Source organism: Pezoporus occidentalis, unplaced genomic scaffold (genome assembly GCF_034315485.1).
Source record: "Pezoporus occidentalis ecotype Australia unplaced genomic scaffold, CSIRO_AGI_Poc_V1 ctg94, whole genome shotgun sequence".
Taxonomy (NCBI): Eukaryota; Metazoa; Chordata; class Aves; order Psittaciformes; family Psittacidae; genus Pezoporus; species Pezoporus occidentalis.
Genome location: NW_026916304.1, coordinates 1,902,225 through 1,926,190, shown reverse-complemented (window position 1 = coordinate 1,926,190; position 23,966 = coordinate 1,902,225). Strand labels below are relative to the sequence as shown.

General features: G+C 41.2%; 1 protein-coding gene across 2 annotated transcripts; it reads right to left on the bottom strand.

Annotated features, from left to right (window-relative positions):
• Positions 1 to 1,913: 1,913 nt before the first annotated feature.
• On the bottom strand, positions 1,914 to 23,966 carry SLC30A7 (solute carrier family 30 member 7). 2 transcript variants are annotated; one of them, XM_062606134.1, is made up of 11 exons: positions 23,759 to 23,963; positions 23,514 to 23,615; positions 21,905 to 22,018; positions 20,694 to 20,781; positions 18,941 to 19,067; positions 17,880 to 18,029; positions 16,720 to 16,770; positions 15,329 to 15,464; positions 7,146 to 7,236; positions 6,060 to 6,209; positions 1,914 to 4,055 (listed from the first exon to the last, which is right to left on the bottom strand). In XM_062606134.1, exons 1-11 carry the CDS (start codon positions 23,836 to 23,838, stop codon positions 4,008 to 4,010), a joined length of 1,137 nt encoding a protein of 378 aa, XP_062462118.1. In that variant the 5' UTR covers positions 23,839 to 23,963; the 3' UTR covers positions 1,914 to 4,007. The 2 variants fall into 2 exon arrangements, with proteins under 2 accessions (XP_062462118.1, XP_062462119.1); XM_062606135.1 differs by lacking the exons at positions 1,914 to 4,055; positions 6,060 to 6,209; positions 7,146 to 7,236 and adding an exon at positions 12,441 to 12,575 and having other exon boundaries at positions 23,759 to 23,966.

The window sequence follows — 23,966 nt, the reverse complement described above, 5'->3', positions numbered from 1 at the left end:
ACTGAAGCTGCTGCTCTGAACTGGTATTTAAAGATCATTACATGAGCAGTGATTAGGATTTGCATGTTATGGAAGTATGAAGGTTCTTCCTGCAGCTGCAGCCTGCACTGTGAGAGACAGGCCATGAACTTCACAGTTCACTCATGCAGGGGGCAGAATGGGTAGAAAACTGCAGCTCAGCAGCATCTTCCCTCCCTTCTTGTACCTTGTTTTTATTCCCAAACCAGGTTCACTTTAAAGAGAAACTCCTTCCTTCACTTTGGAACACAGCTTCACTTCTTCAGAGGAAAAATCAAGAATGTTAAGTCATGAAGGTCCATTTTATTAGTAGCAGCAGTTTCCACTTTTATGTAAATACTGTGTCAGCAGCTCTAATGATGCAATTAAACTCTCGCTTTAGTAAGCACATTACATAAAGAGCAAAGTCAGTTATTTGGACCAGCACTTTTTGCCGTGGCTCAGCAAATCACACCAGAAATGAAGCTCTCTGTAGGGGCTACTGATGTGAGGAACAAGTTTATCCACATGCAGAGACTTACAGGGTGAGCCTACAAAGGACCAGGCTCCACCATACACACTCTTAAGAGTAGTAGCTTTCTTCCACTGTTATTTCCCATGACAAACATCTGGGGTGTTTTAGTACAGACATGCTCTAGCGCTTATCATCTGACTTTGCTGCAGTTCCTGCAAAGGTCATGCAATTTGCAGGCTCAGCTTTGGGACAATATTTTAGTTACTGTTTTCAGTCACGGAACTCACCCCTTACCTCCCCCAGATACAGATCAGGAACTCCACAGTAAGCTTCAGCTACATGGGAACATGAGAGAAGCACACTCTGAAACCCTAGTTCAAAACTCAGTGCTGCATAGCACGAGGCTGAGTTTTGGCAGATGATCTGCAGACACTGACCCATCTCTGGCTGGCAGTCCTTCACACAAATCTTTGCTGAAATGATGTGTCTTCCCATCAAGCATTAAAAGCAGAATGTTCTACAAGCAGCCAAGTACTAGGAATTAGCAAACCAGGAAATAACAGTGCTTTGACAGTCAGGAGAAGCTGCACTTTGAATTGCATGATCTGTCCTCTCCTAAAACCCGAGTGAGTATCCCCTTAGTAGATAAATAAGAAGAGCTCCGCTGTCACTCTGCTTACTGACATACCAAATGTGGTGGTTGTTGCCTACTGGACTTGTCATCTACCGTCGTACGGAGAGTTTTGTGATGCTTGGTTTTCAGCAAGTTTAAAAAAGGCTTAAAGTCTCCTTGGAATCTGACTTCCCTACACCAGCTTTGATTATGTTTAACAAACCAATGATCCATTTCTTACTATGAAACATCAATTTGTCCTCAAAAATAATGAAGAAAGTGCTATCTCAGTTAGAAAACTGACTTATCTGTTGCTAGCAGATGGACAAGTCATAATAAGCAGCAAAAATATGTCAAAAATCACTCCAATCTATATTGGGCGATTATAACCAGCTGAAAGGCTTTTTCACTCCATTTCGCAGACACTTTTTGTAAAGAGTTTGTAGATGCACATCTAAAAGAGAACCACCACCAAGGAAACCCAGTTGCCATTCAGGCAGATTCTCACTTGGAAACAAACTGTAACTTTGTTTGAATGTTGTCATTCCATTAGGAAAACTTAAGTCAGTGGCCATGCTCAGCTCCAGCAGCACCACAGTGTTTCACCAACTCCAGGAGTACTCAGTCCTGAAACCACACTGGTGTAAGAGTGATTTAAACCAGAGCCTGGCTCTTGGATCGACACAATTGCAATGAAGTGGGCTGGTGTTCATCTTGAAAGTGGCAACAGTTGATCTTCTGTAGCCTCAAAGAGTAATAACTAGAACAAAAAATAATAATCATGACATCATGCTGTCAATCAGCAAGAAGCAACATACAACAAAGCAATGAGGGATCTCTGCCCTGTCATCAGAACCAGATTTTAATCACCTTGTCTGTGAACATACATGCAAGTGGTATCTTAAACTGCAGCACCTAGATCTGCTCAGAAGATTTTGGCACCCTACCCTGTGCTGTGGAGCTGTCTGATCCCATCCTCCAGTCAGAAACTCCACGCCTGGCAGAGCACCTACAAGGGCAGACAGACAGGGAGGCAGATGTGTGCAAGCAGAAGGCCAGGAGAGATGTGGAACAGTGCTGTGGGCATCCCCAGCAGAACCAGACAGCATCAGGAACCAGCAACAGGGATAAAGAAGATCTGAAGACTGGAAGAGGCTGTAAAGCTTAAAAGCGACATGTATGTGGCTTTCTACTCCTATTTTTCTTCATGCCCAGTTTTCAATTCAAGCACAAGAATGTATCCCCAAGCTTTGCACAAAATCAACATTCAGGTTTCAATATCTCACCTGGAAAATTCAGGAACAACCGATCAATTTGGCAACCATCATGTTTTCACATTAAAGATAAAAATGTAGTGCTTTATAGAAATGACAGAAGGAATGCAAGGAGCTTCACCTCTGAGGTGAATTCAGCAATACCAGTGGCAAATTTCCACATTTTCCACCATTTCCACAATGAATCTCAGGTACTTTCACAGTGCCTGGTACTTCCTACACAACCACTGTCAGCCTCAGAGGGCCTTGATTTCACTGTTGCCATGTGTCAGGTACCAGAAGAATATCCCAGTACCAGAAGTCCATCCCAGTCAGTACTGGCTATGATTTATCAGGAAAATGCCCATCTTGTTTTTGACTCCACAATGTTCTGTGCATAAAACATTCTCTTAGAGTCTTCCATTGCTAAGTTAACTACTACAGCATAGTGGAATTATCACCTGTAATACCAAGTATAGCAGATTGTCTTGCAACAACACTCAGAGCAAAGTGTACTGCATGGAGAACTCCTTTTTCCATGAAAACACACAAGGCTGCAATGAGACAGTAACAAACACCAGACTTGTCAACCAGGGAAAAGCCTAATCTTAAAGGGCATGAACCATGGTCCATATTTCCATTGCAGGTATAACCACCAGGAACAACTGTTTTCAGTATTTGGAAAGGCAAAAGTTCTCTCACCAATCACTTTAATAAAAGTCATTACAACCTATTAAAAATCAAGGAGGTTAAATCCCTAAATGGTTTAGTGAAAGCTTCAATTTTTCCCACCATGTAATTTGGAAGAAAAAACACTTCAAGGATTGCTTCCATCACCAGCATCTTCCCCAAGCTGCCTGTTGCAGGGACTAAGAACATGAGTAGCATCATGTAATATCTCATAACCCTCAACTGTATGAGGGGATTAAGAATTGGAAGTAAATGTAGTATTTTGACAAAAGTGATTTCCACAAGGTGTGCAGTAAGATATCCAGCTTGTTTTGGAAGCAAGTCTCTTTGCCTTTTACATTGGAATTCTGCTGCCTGGTAAGATGCAAGTGCAAGGGAAGTCTAACATCTAAAGTTATGTGAGTACACAAACCCCCACATATGTCACTAGTAAATAATCAGACTGCATACAAGATATTTGTAAAAGTAATAAAACCCTTTGATGCTCCTGATTTATGCTGGCAAATACCTATCTTGATATAAAAGGCACTTTGAAAACCCAATATGGTTTGGTTCATTAAGTTTGCAAAGTACAAACAATTGTACAAACATACGATTATATTGAAGCATGTCAGCCACTGTGACATCATCTACAAAACGAGTTTCCAATGGTTGAGAACACTGGTTTTATGGGAATGAGCAATGGTTTCAGCAGCTTCACTGAAGACATGACAGGGTTTCCAGTACCGTAATCTTAGGAAGTAAAAAAACCCTCAAAACCTTACAAGTTTAGGGGCCACAAAATAAATCAAGACCCAAAGTCCGTAACATTCATTCAAAATTTACTCCCTAGAGGTGAAGTCCATCCATAGCCCAAGGGCAGAAATCCATTCAGTCCATTCCAGAGCAGTGGTGGAGGCAGGCTCTGTCTCGAGAAGTGTGTTGTTCTACCAGTACAGTACAGAAAACTTTGGTCCAACAGCACAAGTTCAGGAATTCACTACATGGCTGCAACATCAATCTGTATGTAAAGCTGTCTTACTCCTGCCTATGGAAAAGAGAAGAGTTAAAAACCCCGAACTTGTAAAGCCAAAGCAATTTAGCTATCCTGAACACAGTCCACACCAATAAGTTACCTAGTCAAGAACCTCAGGATCTTATTTTTTATCTTCTTATTAATCTTCCACATCCAGCTCACCATTCACTGAGATGCTGGCAATTTGGAAACCCCAAACTCTGACAGTACTGTATGAATACCTAGTTCTTCACCTAGTTGAGTGAACACACTTGACTAATTATACATCAACATTACATATTAATTATATATTAATTATATAATAACTACAGCTTTGATACATCACCTTTTCTGCTTCATCCTGAATAACTACCACACACGAAGATGCACAAAAGAAATTCTTTCCTTTGTCCAAGTTTAACTCCCTGAAAGCAAGCTGCTTGGAGAGCTGTCAGGGTAAAATGGAGCCAAGCGCAAGAGTGTAACATGGGATTTGTTGTTTGAACCAGCTCTACACTAAGATTTCAGCAAGAAACTATGATGTCTACAGTGACTTTACATGACAGCATGGCATGACTTTCAGTAAAAGTACATGAATTGTACAAAAGCATTTGTCTCAGAAACCTTGTTAAACTGGGCTTAGGTGGACTTGCTTGGTTTTATAATTCAGTATAAAGCAGCATTAAAAGAAAATGACTGTGATGGTCACTCGTTATGCACTGTGATCTTGAAGCATTAGGCTGAACACTGCTGAAGATCAGACTAATGCTTCAACTAACACCAACTTGGGTTTATCTCAGTCGAGTAGCAAAGCAGCTAAGATTAATAAGGGACAATATTACTGAGGAGAAAAATATCTACTTGCTCCAACTGCTCCTCCATTTATTACCATAGGTCACATAAGAAAAATGGTAAGACCTTGTTCTCCCAATTCACTTCCTGGACACATGGCTCTGGATACCTGCACAGCTACAGAGCAGCTGAAGAGCTAATGACCCACTTGGGAAATGCAATCCTTAGGATGTAAAATTCATTTTAATGCAGTAGAATGTTCTGCAAACATCTTGCCAAAACATAACCTTTAGTTTCAAACTATTCAGTCTTCAGAATAAGCCATGCAGGATGATTTCTACCCACTCAATAATCTAGAGCTGCATGTGATGGAACATCTCAAAAAGGACCAGACTTTAGGACTAAAATTTGATTTTAGAACATTTTTAACAACAAGAACTCATACTTCCCTAAGTCTCTAACATAAACCCAGGTATGTGTGTTTATATTTACTGGGTTCCCCATGACTGACTACTTCAAATTCTTGTAAGGAGAATTCATGCACTGATGCAGTGCATTGGAGGGGTGGTTTCAGTGATGCTTCTCCTGAAAGACCAGAAACTGAGTAGCCCAAATGCATTTAAAAATCACAAAATCCAGCCTGGGATTTTTAATTAAGCTGACAGTAATTTGCATTATCTCCAAAATATTACCCTTTAGCTGACAATGTTTTGTAACCTAAAACACTGGTTATAAATAGGATTATTTGTCTCCTTTTCAGCTATAGAAATCTGTCACTCAAAAGCAGAGAAAGGACATTATGGACCATGCATTCTTGGGAGGGAGAGGCATGAATGACAAAGACATTCTTAGGGAAATAGAAATGAATGATAGCATCAGCAGAGTGAAAAACTTACACAGGTCCCAGCCTGTGGTCGGAAGCCGTGTCTTGAGGGAAGCCTCATCTATTTTCTTGGTTCCCCATTGGGTTTCAATATAGGGTTTCAACTTAATCTGATACACCTCAGACAACTACAGCTGTTACTTACATTAAGCAGCATCAAAAAGCAATGCAGAGGTACAGCAGTTTCATTTACACTACTGAGTATTATGAAATTGTTCTATACAGCTAGAGCAGAGCAGCTCTTCAAAACACACCACCATCAAAACCAGAAACGTTCCGTTTTTCTTGATAAGAACTACAATGTCACATCAAGTGACAGGCGCTTTACACTTTGAGATGTGGTTTCTGCTCACAAGACATACCTGAGTAAAAATGTTGTGAGTCTGGCTTAGAATCCACCTTCCATCAGCATCAGGAGCTACTAGCAATTTCAAAGTCCCTATGTAAACATCAGTACAGAGGGTCCAGAAATGGGGCTCATGTAAACTGTAAACTCCTTGCAGCTGCTGCACCTAAAAATACAGGCACATTTTAAAATACATACTTCAGAAAATGTCAATGTTTTTTTTACAGAAAATATTATAAATGATATTTCTTTTACTTCTGGTTCACTGTGCAGTTTGTGATACTTCAATTCCTTATTACTATTTCAGCAATTGTAATGAAGGAGAACACATGCAGATAGTAGGTACATGTCATGATTTGGTATGTTGCTGCATTGATATTCTACACATATTTTACTAAAACCACTTCTGAAAACAGTGAGGTCCAACAGAAAAGTCACAGTTATGGAATTTGAGAGAGCATTCCATTAAAACAGCAGTTTTTGCAAATGCAGGAATGTCCCCATTAAAAAAAAAAAATGGAGAGATTCAAACCATTAACAGAAATCTATTAACATGTCTTGTGACAGGGGTTATGTTTGTCCTGTCCAAACCCTTTCTTTTGCCTCTGTCCACCTTTAGCAAACTTTCCACATATTACAGTCCTGTACTTGGCACTCCTACAAATGCTTTGTATTCACTTTGTAAAGGCGCTTCAATGTTCAGTCATAACACAGTAGTAAAGTTACATAGTACCAGGAGGCGCCAAATCTAGAGTAATACACTTCCAATGTTACTTACTACTAGACTTTGAGGGAGACAAAAAACTAACAAACCAGAAAAACATTATCCACTTTGTATCAGCACAAAGTACTTTGAGAGGAAAAGCTTCAGGCCCTGTTTTTCTAACCCACCCTAGCACATTTTAAAACATACACCAAGCTGAAACTACAGACAATTTAGGACAGCAGAAAGATCAGAATCAAACTGGTACCTCCATTTGTACAATCTAAGGAACCTTTCACAGGCAGTACTGGGAAAGCATCACAAAATATCCTTATACACACAGTTGTGGCTTATTCAGTCAGCAGCTTGATCTGAAGCGAAAACCGGCTAAGAGCTCACCCTCTGATAGCAGTGAGGCAGAGTGTTTTCCAGGGAAGGAGGAGTTCGCTGCATCAGAATTCCAATGGATTCTTTTAGAAGTGGAACAATACTGGAAAGAAAAAAGCAAGTTACAATGCTATTACATTGTCTAAAGATGCAGAGCAACATAACATTTCTTAATGCTCTTGAAGCATTTTTCTGCAGCTGTTTCACCAGAAGCTAAGAAAGTTGTCCTGAAAACCTGGTACAGAAAAGGACTGACACAGAATTGCTGTGGTGTCTCACTAAAGACAAGGTTACTTCTCTCCCAGATTTGCCACAGAGACAACTGGTGGATACTCACAAAAGATTAATAGTTGAATCCTGGTATTTGAGATGAGCTTTTTTAGTCTCTTCAAAGTTATATGACAAAGCAGCTGATAAGCACAGCTCAAAACCCAGACCTACTTCAATGGCAATCACTCACAACCAACCATAAAATAGGCAACTGAAATGCGGTTTGCTTTTGTGCTTGGCTTCAGGCATATTTTTCTTATGAACTCTGATAATAATGGGGAGATCATAAAACAAAATTAATATGGACCAGTCCAGGTCTAACAAAGTTATTCTGTCAGAAACAGACAACTTAGCATATTCTTGAAGTGAACTTAGCAAAGGGGCTCAGCCAAACTCAAGGAGTAAACATCTGGAAGCAATTAGAGGTTCCCTCCTGGCCAAATGGTCTTGTTTAATCAGCAAACCAAGAGAACACTTAGTGCCCTTTTTATTACCAGTACTTCCCTTTATTTTTTTTAATAGAAGCAGTTGGCCAGTTAGCCCATTTGCTGAAGCTACCACTAGGTATTCATACTCATATTACAGATGCAGAATGGCGAACTGTTGTTTAGGAGCAGCGTATCCTGTCTGGCTCAACAGAGCATCCTAACATTTTCAAGAGTATGAAAAATATCTACAGCCCAATACTAACACCTCAACAGCAATCTCATTTCAAGAGCATGTTAAGTCAACCCACCACTCTAGACCACAAGTGATAATGTATTTCAGAAGCTGTAAGCTGAATTTCAGTGTTCAGCACTGGCATCACAGCTGGAATAGATGGAGTAACGGGATAACAAATATCCAGAAAACATGTCCAAGAGATGAACTGGGCTGTCTGTTAAAGGAAACCACCAAAGCATTGCTTGAAACCTCATGAAGTGATGCAGAACACACTGCACACCCCAGGTGTATATCTGCAGACGGTGAACAGCATGTCCCAACCATTCTTTTCCATTTCTGAAGATCTGGTTCCATTTGTATGTGGAAGTAGTGCTGGCTGTGAGCTGAGCAGTTGACCTCCTCGGCTAACCCTTAGGCAAGGCTGGGAGGAGGTTAGAGAGTGCATGACTCTTGTCTAATGAACCCCTGGAAAAACAGACACCCTAAATTTTTGTCTCCTTGCAGGCACAGTGGTTATTCCAGCCAAATTCACTGCCTGATGCACTTCATATGGCCTCACACAGTTCTGCCGCTACTGGGGGGAATTGGTTCAGACGTAGGAAGAAGCAATTAGAAGCAGGCAGGAGTTGCCTAAACTGGACCTGTCACACAGACAATTAAACATTCAGCAAGGCAGTAACTGCCCAACCGTCTAAAGGAAGCCTAATTGGAGTGTCACATTCTACAGACAGTGGATTACAACAGTTTATGGAAAAAGGTTCTTATCAATGGACCCATCTCACTAAATAATGTCCATGTCACAAGCATTACATCAAAGGAGCTGGGGCTGCCAAAATACTCTCTTGCTGAATTGATTTCCGATTAACTCACTATTTAAAAATGCAGGTTTGCTTCTTTGTAATAACCTTGACAGAGCAATACACAAGTTCAGGATGCAAATGGAATACAAGATTTTTGAAAACAGACTCCAGTCCCATAAATTTAACAAGGCCCCTTTAACATATGGGTGAGGCTTCCAAAGGCTTCAAAACACATACACGTACAGCCTGCATATTTTTTCCAGGGAAAGGACTAAAGGAATGAAGACCACGGAAGCTTGCATTTCTATTGGGAGATACCACTAAGAGTGGGTGGGAAGAAAAACATGAAAGCAACACAACCAAGAAACATCTGATTTGCACAACTTATTTACATTATTTTATCTATCTGATGTACATTATCTGACAGAACCGAAATGAACTGGCAAGTAGGAGATTTGGAGAGACAGCCTGCAGAAAAGTAAGACTGATAGGTAGGGTGTGTTAACCCACTCCAAAAAAGGATTTGGTCAGTGAAACCAAGATTCACTCTGGAACAGGATGCACACTGGAGAGAGGAAGTGAAAACCCTGTTAGAAGCTTTTCCACTGAACAAGCTTTGAAAATTAGCATCTGCTTCATTCTGAGAACCCTGTACCTAAAAAACTGATCTTCCAAGGTTAAGTCTATTAGCAAGGTGTGCATAAGCATCAAAGACTGCCTCCCCTTGCCCAGCAGCACCATTGAGCATGAAGGAACTGGGCAGGGTTTAACCTGGAGAAGACTCAGGGGGGACCCGATCGCTCCCTACAACTGCCTGACAGGAGGATGGAGCCAGGAGGGGGCTGCACTCTGCTCCCAAGGAACAAGGGATGGGACAAGAGGAAACAGCCTCAAGCTGCACCAGGGGAGGTTTAGATGGAGCTGAGGAATAATTCCTTCCCCAGAGGGTGCTCAGGCATTGGAACAGGCTGCCCAGGGCAGGGCTGGAGTCACTGTCCCTGCAAGCGTTCACACAGCATGGAGATGAGGCCTCAGTGCCATGGGTTAGTGGTGGCCTCAGCAGTGCTGGGAACAGTTCGGCTGGATGAGCTTAAAGGGTTTTTCCAACCTGGTTGATTCTATGATTAGCTCAGAATTAACTAGTATACAAAATGTGAGTGGGCAAACACTCCACTCCTCATACAGGTGATACAGCTTAAAACATGGTCTCCCTGATGGCAAGATTTCCCCTATTCATGGAATTCAGCTACACACTAAAGCTTTGAGAGAGAAATCTTCTGTGCAAGTGTTTTGCAATAATGCTGCACAAGTTACGCTTTTATCCAGACCTCACAAAAGCACTAAAGCCATGGTGTGAAACAGCAACAGCTTAAAAGTACAAAGAGTAAAGGTAAATCGGGATGTGCAGCTTGATACTGCAGGTGAAAGCTGAAGCATCCCTCAGGTCACACCTCCCACCTCTCAGTGTTTACCTACAGGCTTCTCTTTTGGAAAGCTGGAAAGGCCAAAAATCCGGTTGCAGTGATGGGATCTGTCCTCACAACTATGTTAGAGCAGAAGTCCATGCACGCATCTCTGCATCCAAAGGGATGCTACCTTACCAGGTGTCTTACCTTTTACTGCAAGACCAACTAACACAACAAAATACAGAATCCAGTTTTCTGCTCTTTCAGGTTTTCCACTGCTCCATACATACTACTGACGTACAAAACCTTTTAATTAAAACACAAAACTCCATACAGTATGCCCTTTTCACAGAATCCTAAGGGTTGGAAGGGACCTCAAAAGATCATCTGGTCCAACCCTCCTGCAAGAGCAGGGTAACCTAGAGTACATCACACAGGAACTTGTCCAGGCAGGCCTTGAATATCTCCAACATAGGAGACTCCACAACCCCCCTGGGCAAGCTGTTCCGGTGCTGTCACTCTCGCAGTAAAGAAATTTTTCCTGATGTTCACATGGAACCTCCTATGCTCCAGTTTACACCCATTGCCCCTTGTCCTGTCACTGGACATCACTGAAAAAACCCTAGCTCCATCATCCTGACACTCACCCTTTACCTTTACATATTTGTAAACATCGATGAGGTCACCCCTCAGTCTCCTCTCCTCCAAGCTAAAGAGTCCCAGCTCCCTCAGCCTCTCCTCATAAAGGAGATGTTCCATTCCCTTAATCATCTTTGTAGCTCTGCACTGGACTCTTTCAAGCAATTGTTTCTCAGACGCTAACAAAAAAACAGTATTATTTAATCACCAGGAGGCACTAGAAATACTAGTTCCATCTCATGTGACTGAAGAAAACACTAGGAAAGATGAGCAAGCAGGCTGAAAAGTGTGGTTACAGAATCTAACCAAGCTTTCCTTTTTTTTGGATTAGTCATTAGTGCAAGACACATGTGGCTGTCTCTGCAGCAGCTATTGCACTGATACTTCCCCTCCCTTTTGCTCTTTATTTACAAAAATATTACTGAGAACAAACAAATGCTGCTGAATTCGCACCCAGCAGAGTTTTGTCATACAGCAGGAGTCTGGAAGCTTCGGTGCTAAAGCAGACACAATCTTTCAGTGGTCTCTGATTACCAAGCCTTGAATCTAAAATATCACACTCAATCCCAGACTCGTTTGGGTTGGAAGGGACCTTAAAACTCATCCAGCTCTAACCCCTGCCACAGGCAGGGACACCTCACACTAGAGCAGGTTGATCCAAACCCCTGTGTCCAACCTGGCTTTGAACACTGCCAGGGATGGGGCAGCCACAGCTTCTCTGGGCACCCTGTGCCAGGGCCTCAGCACCCTCATAGGGAAGAGCTTCTGCCTTAGATCTAACCTGAACTTCCCCTGTTTCAGTGTTAACCCATCACCCCTTGTCCTATCGCTAGAGTCCCTGATGAAGAGTCCCTCTCCAGCATCTCTGTAGCCCTCTTCAGACACTGGAAGCTGCTCTGAGGTCTCCACACAGCTTTGGAATGTAAAAGAGGCACTAACCCACAGCAAGACTTGGGACATAAACAGATCCTCTACAAAAGTCCTAATAGCAAAAGTAGCTAATGTGTGTAAATCGAGTTGGCAGCACATCACACTTGCACTGTTGCAGAGGGAGCCAAAGGTGTTCAAGCAGATAAAAGCTATTGATAAGTTCAGCTTGCCGCTACGATACACGGTTTGAGTAGCAACCAAGAGTGAAAGCATCAGACTCCTCATCAACGTACATCACATTCAGGTAATGCTCATACCCATTCCAGTCCCACTGTTTGGCAGGCGCAGCCAGCAAGACTGGCATTGCCACAATCTTGGACAGCAAGGCTGAAAACCCTTTACACAGCCACTGCAGTCAGAGCACAGCAGGAAATGCATTTAGTGCTTTCAGCACGATAGAAAATACTTGTGACAGAAGCCTTTGCCTTCCACAAAATCTAAGACTCAAGATCAGCTATGGCTCTTCAAATCCCATAGCTGAAAAACTGCAGCCAGGTTTCAAGATCTTTTCTTTTTCCTCCAGCCACCACCCACATGGGCAGTGCCAAGACTGTCACCTGTTTCAGAACTTTAGTAACAGTTTTCTACCAGGCAGTGGCAGCTTTAATCAGACTGCAGGCTTTGGTCAAGACAAGGATCACAGGTTTAATGCTTAGTTTCCCAATTCTAAATTGGCTGTTCTCATCACAATGCAGTGCTTTGATTCCCAAGTAAGGCCAGCAGGTACCATGAGCCTGTAAACACATTCAGTGCAGGCCATTTAGCAATGATGGCTTAAAACACCACCATCAAGCATGCTTGTTCAGGGGACTTTTGCTAAGAAAATTCCTTCTGAATCTAACCAAATGCAGCACTTCACTGAAAAAAAGCAACTTTTTATACTGTTATGCCCCACACATTAAAGGCATATATCCTACACGTTACACACGTGTTCCCTCAAAGCTCTTTCATGAGATATCATGTTCAAGCAGCTCTAGATGATGTAAGCCACGGAAACAATTTCACTTAAATGACTAAATTGCCTCATTTGTTCAACCCATTACTATGTGGTATGCATACTCTGTCCAATCCAGTATCATATTTAGTCTACAGTGCCTTTCTAGAAGCATGTGGGACTAACAATGGTTTCAAACTTCTTGCTTTGTTGGAGTTGTGGCTTTTGGTGATGACTATTTCACATCGAGACACTAAAATTGCTTCAACATTTCAGAACAAGGCTTCGAATTCTAATGTTAAAAAAATAAATGAACATTTAGTTTTGAATATTAAAAGCAATTTAGAGTCTTAAAAACACCTTGGGAAAAACTTGAAGAGTGTTAACCTGAACACCTATGAAATAGCCAAGCTTTTGTAAAAAAAATTATAAATACTTCCTATAAAATGCTCATAAAACAGACTCCTCTAACCATGTCCTATTTATGCATTACAATTTAATGGACACTTGCATGAGATCGTGCAGAAAGTAATCAAAGGAGGATTCACCAGATATTAGTGGTAGCAACCAAGAACACAACAGCTACAACCCCTCACCCAAACCAACCCTTCAGAAAGGGCCAAAGATTTATGATGCAGAGACTGGAAAAGATTGTAGGATATAGTCTTCCCATTGAGAATCCACAAACTGACAAGCCCTCTGCTTGTCAAGACTCAACAGATAAATACATAAATAGAGAAAACGCAACTTTCTACAACAAGGGAAAGCATAATGGAATTTGTACAGTGGAGAATATCTGACTTCATGCCTTTGCCTGTCTATATCTGAACAGCAATATGAGGACTGTTTTTCTTCCTCTATGAACCATCTTATCACCATGGATGGTGAAGGCAGAATAAACAATGGTTTTATGTCCACAAGCGTACAGGATTACCAAAGTCAAACAACACAAAAGGGGACTCGAGCTCTCAAGGAATATCCATCTGAAACTGCCAGTCATCTTGTTTATGATCTTGTTTAAGTGTATTTCAAGCAAAGCCATCAGTAGTTAAGTCTTTTGTGCTACTTAAGAAATAAAAACCCAACCAACCAAAACAAACCAAACCCAACTCAAACTTTCAATTACTGCTTGCTCCTGCTGTGCTGGGATGTATCAGTCTGCAAGACATGCAGGCTTGCATCTACTGACCGTGATGCAGATGACTGCACTCAGCATAATGGTTCTAGAGATCATTATAGCACCATGGACCAACAAAATGATACAGGCTGAGATCTGGGCTCAGGTCGAAATATGCTGCACCCGCAGCACAGAGCATGAACCTCGACACTCCTAACTGTGCTAGAAGACATACCTATAAACAGCTTTATTATGAAAGCTCTATCATGGAACATAGTCTTCTTCAACCTCTGTATGCATGGAAGAAAAATACTTTCTGATCAGCACTACATATGTGCTTTGCTGTATACAAAGCTAGACCTTTAAATGCAAAGTATATGGAAACTAGTTCTTCACTCAGCTATTAATTTGGCAATAGTTAGCATTAGTAGCCTGCACATTTATCTCCCATTTTTTGGTATTTCAGTAATAGAATTAGTTTGTAATAATTTGTCCTTTATGAAATTACAGGAGGTTTAGGTAAAAATATCAAGTTCCTATTAAAGTGGCAATTCAACAGTGATCTCTAACACAGACTTCTGTGGGCATTTAGTGCCCTACTCTGCTAATTTGTCAGATTCACATCAATAGTTTTGTGAATGCTGCCATGCACATGGTATAAACATGCCATATGTGGTATAAGCATAAGTAGCTGCAGTTAGTCAGATTACATTCACCACCAGAGACAGAGGTGCTCAGTTATGAGGTTATAACTGGAGTTGTGGCACTCCGCCCTATGTCACCAGTGAAACCTTTGCCAGAAAAGCCCCAGTAACAGCAGTACTGAATGAAATGTTTGCTTGTCCAGTCTGATCCAAACAGCTTCACATGGACAGTAAGCTTGGTAAGCAACAACAGGGAAAGGCCAGAACTACCTGAAGCATTTCCACCAGATCTGCAAAGGAATAAGGATGTCTCAGAGTACAAATCCAAAAGGAAAAAGGCAGCTCTCGCCAGGGAAAAAACCCACAAAAAGTAGCAGATTTGATTTGTCAAGGACAAGTGCACATCCTGTGCCAGCAGGCTCAGCTCTGCTGCCCTGAAGCCATTCTGCTCCATTTACTGAAGCACACTGGTTTATGTAAGCATGTACTAGATACAGAAAGGAAGCTTTCTACAGCTTGAACCTGAAAGACATTTTTGTATAATCATGCAAACAGGACTAAAAGATGCAGATTTAAGAGCAAAAGCTGCAGCTGTAGAAAAGGGAAAGACAGACAATTCCTGTAAGAACATAGCAAGAAAGCTGTACAGAACAGAGGTAAGTTATCACTCTTGGAAGAAAAGCAAACATTGCAAGTCATTAGTATAAAAGACAAACCTTTTCTTCCAAGCTGTAATTTGTGCTGTAACTTACATCAAAGACACTGCCAGCTATCAGTGATATCAACACTTACCTTACACCTATAAGTAGTGCTATCAGCATTGAACAAATAGGATCTGCTATCATTAGACCATAGTTCTGCATCAGTATAGCAGATATGATCACACCAATACTTCCCAGCGTGTCTGCAACAATGTGCAGAAATACACCTGTAAGAGATTAATTGACATCATTACAACTTGGTATTCTTAAAGCTAATAGAGCCTTTTAAAGCCAGGTTACAGAGAAGAGTTACAAGATCTAGGTAGCAATTTATGCTCATGGTCAATTTTTGGTTAAGCACACAGAAAACGACCACAGGATTTCAACGTACTCATAGAACACAGAGCATGTGAAGAATTGACATTATTTTCTGTACTTAGCAATAATAGGTATTTCAATACTCACCCATATTGCAGTAATGAAACTCTATTCCCTGATGCCTACATACAAGAAGTACTGTATAAGATGGAAAGACTGTTAACAGAAACAGCTCTGTAAAGCTTTGAAAGATGCTTATGTTTCACTGACAGCATCTTATAGGAGTTAATTGGCAAAGAAATCCAAGACAAAGGACTTTGAGAATTAACCAACACTGCAGACATGAACAACTTACTTTGCAGAATAGCACACTACCTTAGAAGACAAAGAAACAAGGACTTTGCAGATAACCAAAATTTAGCCTCTGGAGCTCTCTGCTGGCAACGATGGGAACAGTCATTCAGAAACAGCTTTTGGGATACACAGCAAGTAGTCTGGTATGGGCAAGATGCTGGGAGGGCACATGGCCATGAGAGCTGGTCCCAACAGACAGAAGGATATTGTTGTACATTTGGGTATGCCAAATAATTACTACCTAGTGCATGACTCAGTTTCCTCCCCCAATTTGGAGCACTTAAATTAATCAAAGTTCAAACCTGACATTTAAATTATCAGTAATTTATTTGCACTAATGCTCAGGAGATCACAGACTCCAATAGTGCCTCAAGCAATTCAGACTGAATTACCATCTTGTCCAAACAACCATAACAGCTTGATGAAATACAAGTTGTAAGCTCAGGCACCCTTTAACAATTATACCAACATGCATTTTCCAAATACATTCTATCTTAATACTGGTCTTCACTTGCCAGAGCACACAATGCAATTAGGCTCCTTCAGTTTCTGCATTAACCACTCTTTCCTAGAGTTTTATTATTTGACGTTTTCAGCATCGGTAACAGAAGCTGAATACGAGCTTTTGAGACCCCTCTTTTAAACTGATGTTTCAACTACAGTGAATGTAGAAGGGGACTTCAAAAAATAGCTCCTCTAAGAAAAACAGCATTTTCTCAGAGGCACCCTCTAAACCAGATGTGACAGTCAGTAAGAAGCAGGCAGACGAGGATAAAACTAATAAAACCACTATACTTTTTTTCAGCATACCTTGTAAAATCTGTTTGCTGGATCCAGCCATCCCTTCAAGGGAATTGTCACCTGTGAAGATTAATTATTGGTAGGTTAACATGCTACACGAGGACTCTCTCTAATGGTATGCATATTCTGTTACGATTTTCCCTTCTGAAATGTCTGGATCAGACAAGCTGCTCACAATTACCAGCTTTTACTTCAGCTATTTGTTTTAAAGTCTTAAAACACATTATTAAAAGAATTATCAATTTATATAATAGATTTTATGTATGCATAAAGATCAACATGTTTTTTAATGAAAACAAACTGAGAAAGGAGTCCTTTCCAGTATTTAGCAATGTAAGATCCCCTCAAGAATACAAGCCATACACACAAGAAAGAGCAAGGTCAAACAAATTTGCTCACCAGAAATATTTCACTTAAGGAAGCATTTATGCCTAATGTAAACCAAGAAGGATAAAACTTGGAAAAGGCAGAACTAGGTAAAAAAAAAATCCTCTCAATCAAGCAAATTAATGCCTCTGTGGAACATATATCCATCCCTGGCAGTGTTCAAGGCCAGGTTGGACAGAGCCTTGAGCAACATGGTCCAGTGTGAAGCATCTCTGCCCACAGCAGGGGGTTTGAACTGGATGATCATAAGGTCCTTTTCAACCCAAACCAGTCTGGGATTCTATGTCAGAAACATATTTTAAGGAAGACTTCTAGTGAAGATATACTGTAATTTATGTGAAAGTTTCTGAGTTTGAAATTGCACAAAACTACCTTTGCTGTCCCACTTGGGTGGGGAACATGGGGAGAGCAAGGAACAGGCAGGAGGAAGGAGCTCCTGCTTCCCAGCCAAACTCTGGAAGAACACTTGGAAAGCAAGCACCAATTTTCTACTAAGAATAGCAGAGAAAGGACAAGTAAATATTTTTATACTCTGTCACCTCCTGTCTGCAAATGTGATTTGGAGTCATTTATGACCTGCATTACAGCAAGGCTTTCTTTTGCATTGTTTCAAATAGGTGGTAACCACACTGTTTCTTCTCCCGTAGTGAAGGTTACTGATCATATTCTGCATGGATGCCTCCTCACAGATTGTTTGCCGTTATACTTAAAAAGATACACAACACAAAACAGATTAAGTTGAGTTGAGTCAAGATGGCCTATGACATGAACTAAGTACTTACCATGACAGTAATCCTGACCATGAGAGTGTCCATGACCATGATCATGAGTGTGTCCATGACCATGTTTATGTTCATGGCTGTGACCATGACCTCCGTGACTGTGTCCATGGCTGAGACCACCATTAAATAGAGAATGGCTGTGTTCATGACCTATAAACAAATGGTACCATCAGAACATACATTTAAATTGTTGAATCAAAAGATGCTTACATTTGTTTCTAAGCAACTTAAAACCTACTCATCTTGTAGGTCATCTTAATGTACAGCTTTAAATAAGTTCAGAAAATTAACACAAGCCATTTGATATCTAGATCTATGCTTGGCAACTGCATAAAAATATACCTGATTTGAGAAGTCAAATGCTTTTATACATTCCCACTTCAGAGATAAGTTGTGCTATCCTTTTAGTACAACTGTGTAGACGTACACATAATAGAAGCATATTAAAAACAGCTGTTTTAAGAAACCAGAAATTGGCTATCACTCAGACATTAAAAAATAATAAAATCAAGCTAAATCACTGGTTAAAGACCAAAGCCCATTTTCCTCCACCAGTCTATACTGGTTTATGCGGTAAGCTGAAAGAGATACCAATTAGCTTTGCAGAAAGAAAAAACCCTATTTACCAAATATATATATATATATTTAGGCAAATACTGTATTTTGAATTTAGGTGCAGAATTTAAGTTGAGAAGCATCTGAAGCGGAATCAGCCCACACTTAAGATCTGGTTCAGACACTGCTTTGTAAATTTTCCAGTCAAAATCTGCTTAACTCCAGCTTAATTTTTTTCAAATGACACTCTGCAAATCTGTCCCAGTAAGGCACAGAAGAGCGCATGTTCCAGAAAGTACATTTGGAGTTCTAGGTCTTCCAGTTAATGGATATTAACACTGAAAGAAGCAGTGATGTACCAAGGCTAGTGATAAAACATACAAGTCAATACTGCAACAAGTCACATATCTATTTGCCTAAGATTGCCACTAAAACATTAAAATTCAATCCTGGGGTTCTCAGGGTGCCACAGAAGGAAACAGTACTGAAAATTATAGACATCATACCAGAGCCATGTGAATGCCCATGACCTCCATGTTGAAAAACAAATATTCCTATAAGATTTACAATGAATCCTAGTATAGAAACAGGAAGAAGTCTTTCATGATGCACATCAGGAGGCTCGAGTGCTCTCTAAAAAACAAAACAAAAAAAAAATAAACACCAAAACAAAGCTAACAAACCCAAAGCCACAAACCCAGACGCAAATGTAGTTTTACAATCTCTTTACATCCTTAAAAGACACTGAAAAACCTAGAAATCGCTCAGGACTTTCAGATTTTGGGAAGGTGCATGGACAATTCTTTCTGTTGTTTATTATGAAAGCTGTGGAAGTATAGCAGAATATTCTGACAGTCTAACTTTTATCACAAGATTTCAATGTGCTGCAGCATGTGACTCAACACCATATGAAAACATTCAAGTGTTGTACAATGTGGACCGATCGAGTCATTAAAAAACTTCCAAGAGTCTAGAATGCCACTTCTTCCTTTCTGCTAAGAAAGATGAGAGGAATGAAATAAAGACTGAGAACAAACTGCAGCATTTTCTTAAAACTTCTAAAATCTAGATTGATTTTTTTTTTTTAAACTCATTTCTTACCCTACTTTCTTTGGAAGTTTTTCTTCAGTGAGACATTATATTATAGGCCTAACACAATTTGCATCTTGAAGCTAAGTGTTGAAGAGTGTAAATTACTATTGATGGGGGAGAGAAACATTCACCATCTGCCCCCACATATGAAAGGAATAGCAAGACAATGAAACTTGCAGTAGATGTAACATTTTAAAGCAACCAAGAGAAAAGGAGTCACCATCACAAGCAAAGCTAATACTTAGCATGGGAGCTAAGACCAGCAGGAAAACAGTGATGTTTCAACATTAACATAGACCCTTCCAGTAGCAATTTTTTTTTGTATTTCTAGCAGCTTTTGTTGCTGTTTCTAGATTTGGAGTGAAGTTTTCATGTTTTTAGCAATTTCAATCCAGTTTGTACCGATTTTGAAATATTTACAGGCTTATTTACATACAGGATATGTTCCTGAGAAGTTTTCCCAGTTCTCAAGTAAAAAGAAAACCACTAGAATGTATTCTGAACTAGAAGTCTAAACAAACTTAGAGTGCATCTCCCATTAAAGAGTAAATGGCTTTAATATAAACTGATCAGAATCAGTTTTAGTCTTAATCCTACCTCACTTCAGTGCAGACATGCTTGATGTCTACATTTAAATCTTGAAATTATTACCTGAATCACCTTGTAAAAAAAATATCAAGTGCCCTTATAAATGTTAAAGCTATTACTACTTGCCAGTTATATCAGACCAAGATATGGCAGATAATCCTTTTTCTTTGATAAGTTAGACCAACTTTTTCACAGGATGTGGCTTATGACTAATGGCTCTCCTCTGAATAACTAGCATTTATCTTTCTTTATTGGCCTCATTTGTCCATTAACAATAAGAAATAAAGATCTTTCTATGACATGCTTAACGATCTCAAAAATGATAGGGTAAATCTCACAGAAACTTTACACACAGTCAAAATACACTATTTAAGAAGCTAGTAGTGATACACTGAAAAAGCTGGTTTCTGTGTCACAAGCCAACAATTTTAGATGGTCTTATTCTCTGTTCAAATCCCAGAATTTTTTAAACAATACAGTTTAATTTTTTCAATTCAATTTCACTGATTTTATCCCCATTAAATATGTTCTACAAATAGCAATGTGACCATTGATAATGCAAAGGACTCCATAACATACCTCAACACCTTCAGAAAAAATGAAGAATGCTGTAAAGATGAGGAATAAACCATTTACAAAACCAGCAAGTACTTCTGCTCGAACATACCTGCAAGAAACAAAAAAAAAAAAAACAAGAGTAAATATTAACGCCTCCATTATAATGCTAAAAATTAGAAGTGGAATTTATGAGACTTGGAGCACAATCTTCTAGTTGTATTACAAAGGGATTTGCTAAATGGAAGATGCAGTAAATTAACTACAGTAAGTACATACAGTAAGAAATTCACTACACTGTATTATGACAGAAATTACCTGATCCAGATCAGCCATTACCTGATCTAGATGAAAGAAAGCTGTCAATATGTCAAAATCTTCCCATTTAAGATGCTCTCTACTGGAAATTATAGTATAAATGTATATCTGGAAGCCATAAAATAAGATAATCATGTGAGATATAACTGAAGTCTGCTGATGTAAAGTTCTTCAAGCAGCCATAGATTAATTTGCCCTTGCTATAGGTAGAAATTATTTCAGACACTAAAGTTTGCCAACACAAAGCAGTCAGGTTAGAATAACATGTAAACCCAGTGTAGCAAACATCAGGCTTAACAAATTGTGGCTGTTCTCTAATAAATGGAACACCAGCTGTTTAAATGCAGAGCAGTAATTAATACAGAACTTGCTTTCACTGCAATTAGTTCACAGTACAATCAATTCTTCCTAAATTGATTTCTAGGCACACTGCAGTTTCCACCTTAATTAAACAGTGCTTTAAGTTTCAGACTACACAATCCATGCTTAGGCAACACAGTGGAAGCTAAATGCTGACATTCAGGTCAGTAATGCTATAGGGAATGCAGCAACCCCTGTTACAGCTCATTTGCTGTTAATTAATCATATCACCAATTTAACAACATTGTATCACCAGTATTGTTTCATAGGGCACAACTGCAATGTGCAATGGAAGCAAGTGCCCTTGGAACAGAATCAGGTGGAGCAGCTATATCCATGAAGGTGGTACAGCATGAGGGAGTTACTAACTTAACAGCTGACATAAGTCACCTTAAAAACCTACACTTTGAACATGTTGTGTGAATTCACAATGTTGTGTGAAAAGAGGTTTTGTTCATAGGAGTGAAAACATTCTACTAGGCATTTACTGAAGTACGTAAAGGTAACAGCCTGAAGTTCACTAAAGCACATAAAGGCAACAGCCTAAAGTTTCTTACCCATAGGAGAAAGCATCGTTTGACCTCCATTTTGAAATAACTGAAGCTGCTAATCCAGCCAATAGAGCAGTACAGTCAAAAAACATATGAAAAGAATCTGATATTAGACCTAAACTGGAGGAAAAAAAAGAAAAAGAAAACAAACAGGGAAAAGTTACATTCCATACGTTACATGTTTAGTATGAGAAAACAGCATTTAATCTTTTACACACTAGCAGAACACACTGTGTGTCTAACCGTCAGGCAAGGTTTTGCTAGCACGGAGGAGAAAGCCACACTAGATGACCAATACAAACATGGTGACAACTGCTTTTGTCAACTTTGGGAAGGCACTTTGGAAGAGTGCTTGGCAAAAAAGTCCTCCTAACATATGATTCTGGTGGCAGCAGAGGGTGGTTTCTATAACCACAGACCCTAGAGTAGATGTACCCACAGCCGCACCTCTCACCAACATAGTGGCAGGTATTTGTTCTTCTATTTCAATTCATAGTTTGACCATATGAGCAAAACTGGCTAGAAAAGAATATACACACAGGCTGCATTTAAGTACTGATCCCACATAAGTGCATTCTGCAGCCAGTTACAAAAGCAAACTGTGTTTAAAGGTACTGCTTCCAACCTGGCCTTGACACTGCCAGGGATGGGGCAGCCACAGCTTCTCTGGGCACCCTGTGCCAGCGCCTCAGCACCCTCAAAGGGAAGAGCTTCTGCCTTAGATCTAACCTGAACTTCCCCTGTTTCAGTTTGAACTCATCACCCCTTGTCCTACTGCTACAGTCCCTGACGAAGAGTCCCTCTTCAGCATCCTTACAGCCCCCTTCAGACACTGGAAGCTGCTCTGAGGTCTCCATGCAGCTTCTCTTCTCCAGGCTCAACAGCCCCAGTGTTCTCAGCCTGAACTGAGAAGACTCTTATACTTAATTAAGATGGAGAGAGACTTTTCAGCAGGGCCTGTAGTGACAGGACGAAGGGTGATGGTTTTAAATCAAAAGAGGGGAGATTCAGGCTGAATGTGAGGAAAAATTCTTTACAAAGAGGGTGGTGAAACACTGGCACAGGTTGCCCAAAGATGGCAGATGCCCCGTTCTTGGAGACATTCAACGCCAGATTGTGGTTCTAGGCAACCTGATCCAGTTGAAGATGTTCCCGCTCCTTGCAGGGGCTTGGATTAGATGAGCTTTGAAGGTCCCTTCCATCCCACACCATTCTATGATTCTGTGAATTCCTGCTTCTCACTTAGGGATGTTTGCTGCAGTGCTGTTTGTTGACACCCAGCTACCAGCCACCACATGAAGCCACATTCCCAGACAAAGGGTATCGGTGGCAAGCAGGAGGCCCGGAACGGTTACAACCAGTCCTGGCTCCTGTAACTCACGCCAAGGGCAAGCTTCCCCCTCAGCCCAGAGCCGAGCCGGCGAGACATCGGCTCCAGACTCCTGCCCAAGGCGGGCTCCGGCTGAGGGACCGGGGGAAGCTCTCCGGCAGCCCTAGGGCCCAGCCTCACGGCCAGGGCCCGGTCCCGCCGACAAGAAGACGTGGCAGTGTCCGCGGCGGAAGGCGCCGCTTCCTGCGCGCTGGGAGCCGCTCCCGCCCCGCTCCTCCCCGGTACCTGTTACTCCATATGCCGTAGAGCAGCTCCACGAAGGCGAAGGAGAGGTTGAGGCAGAGGAAGAAGAACAGGTTGCGGGAGGTCTTGTCCTTCAGGATGGACCTGCGCACGGAGCACACAGTGGGTCACCCACCGCCGGCACAGCGAGGTCCAGGCGTCTTCCGCATCAGCCTCCCCAGCCCCTCAGCGAGGGCTCGGCCGCTGTCACGGTCCCCGCTGAGCCCAGCCCAGACTGGGCCTCTTACCTGAACCAGCCCGACACCTTCCTGAGCAGGTTGAGCTTGGGCGGCTTGTACTCATCGTCCTTGATGGAGAGGGGCAACATCCTGGCGCGGCTGCTGGACCCAGGCTGCGGCGTACGGCCGCGCTGCTGGACACAGACGGAAAGCCACCACGTCCAGACCGCCGTGCCCGCGGCAGCACCCGGACTACAACCCGCGGCCTGCCGGGAGG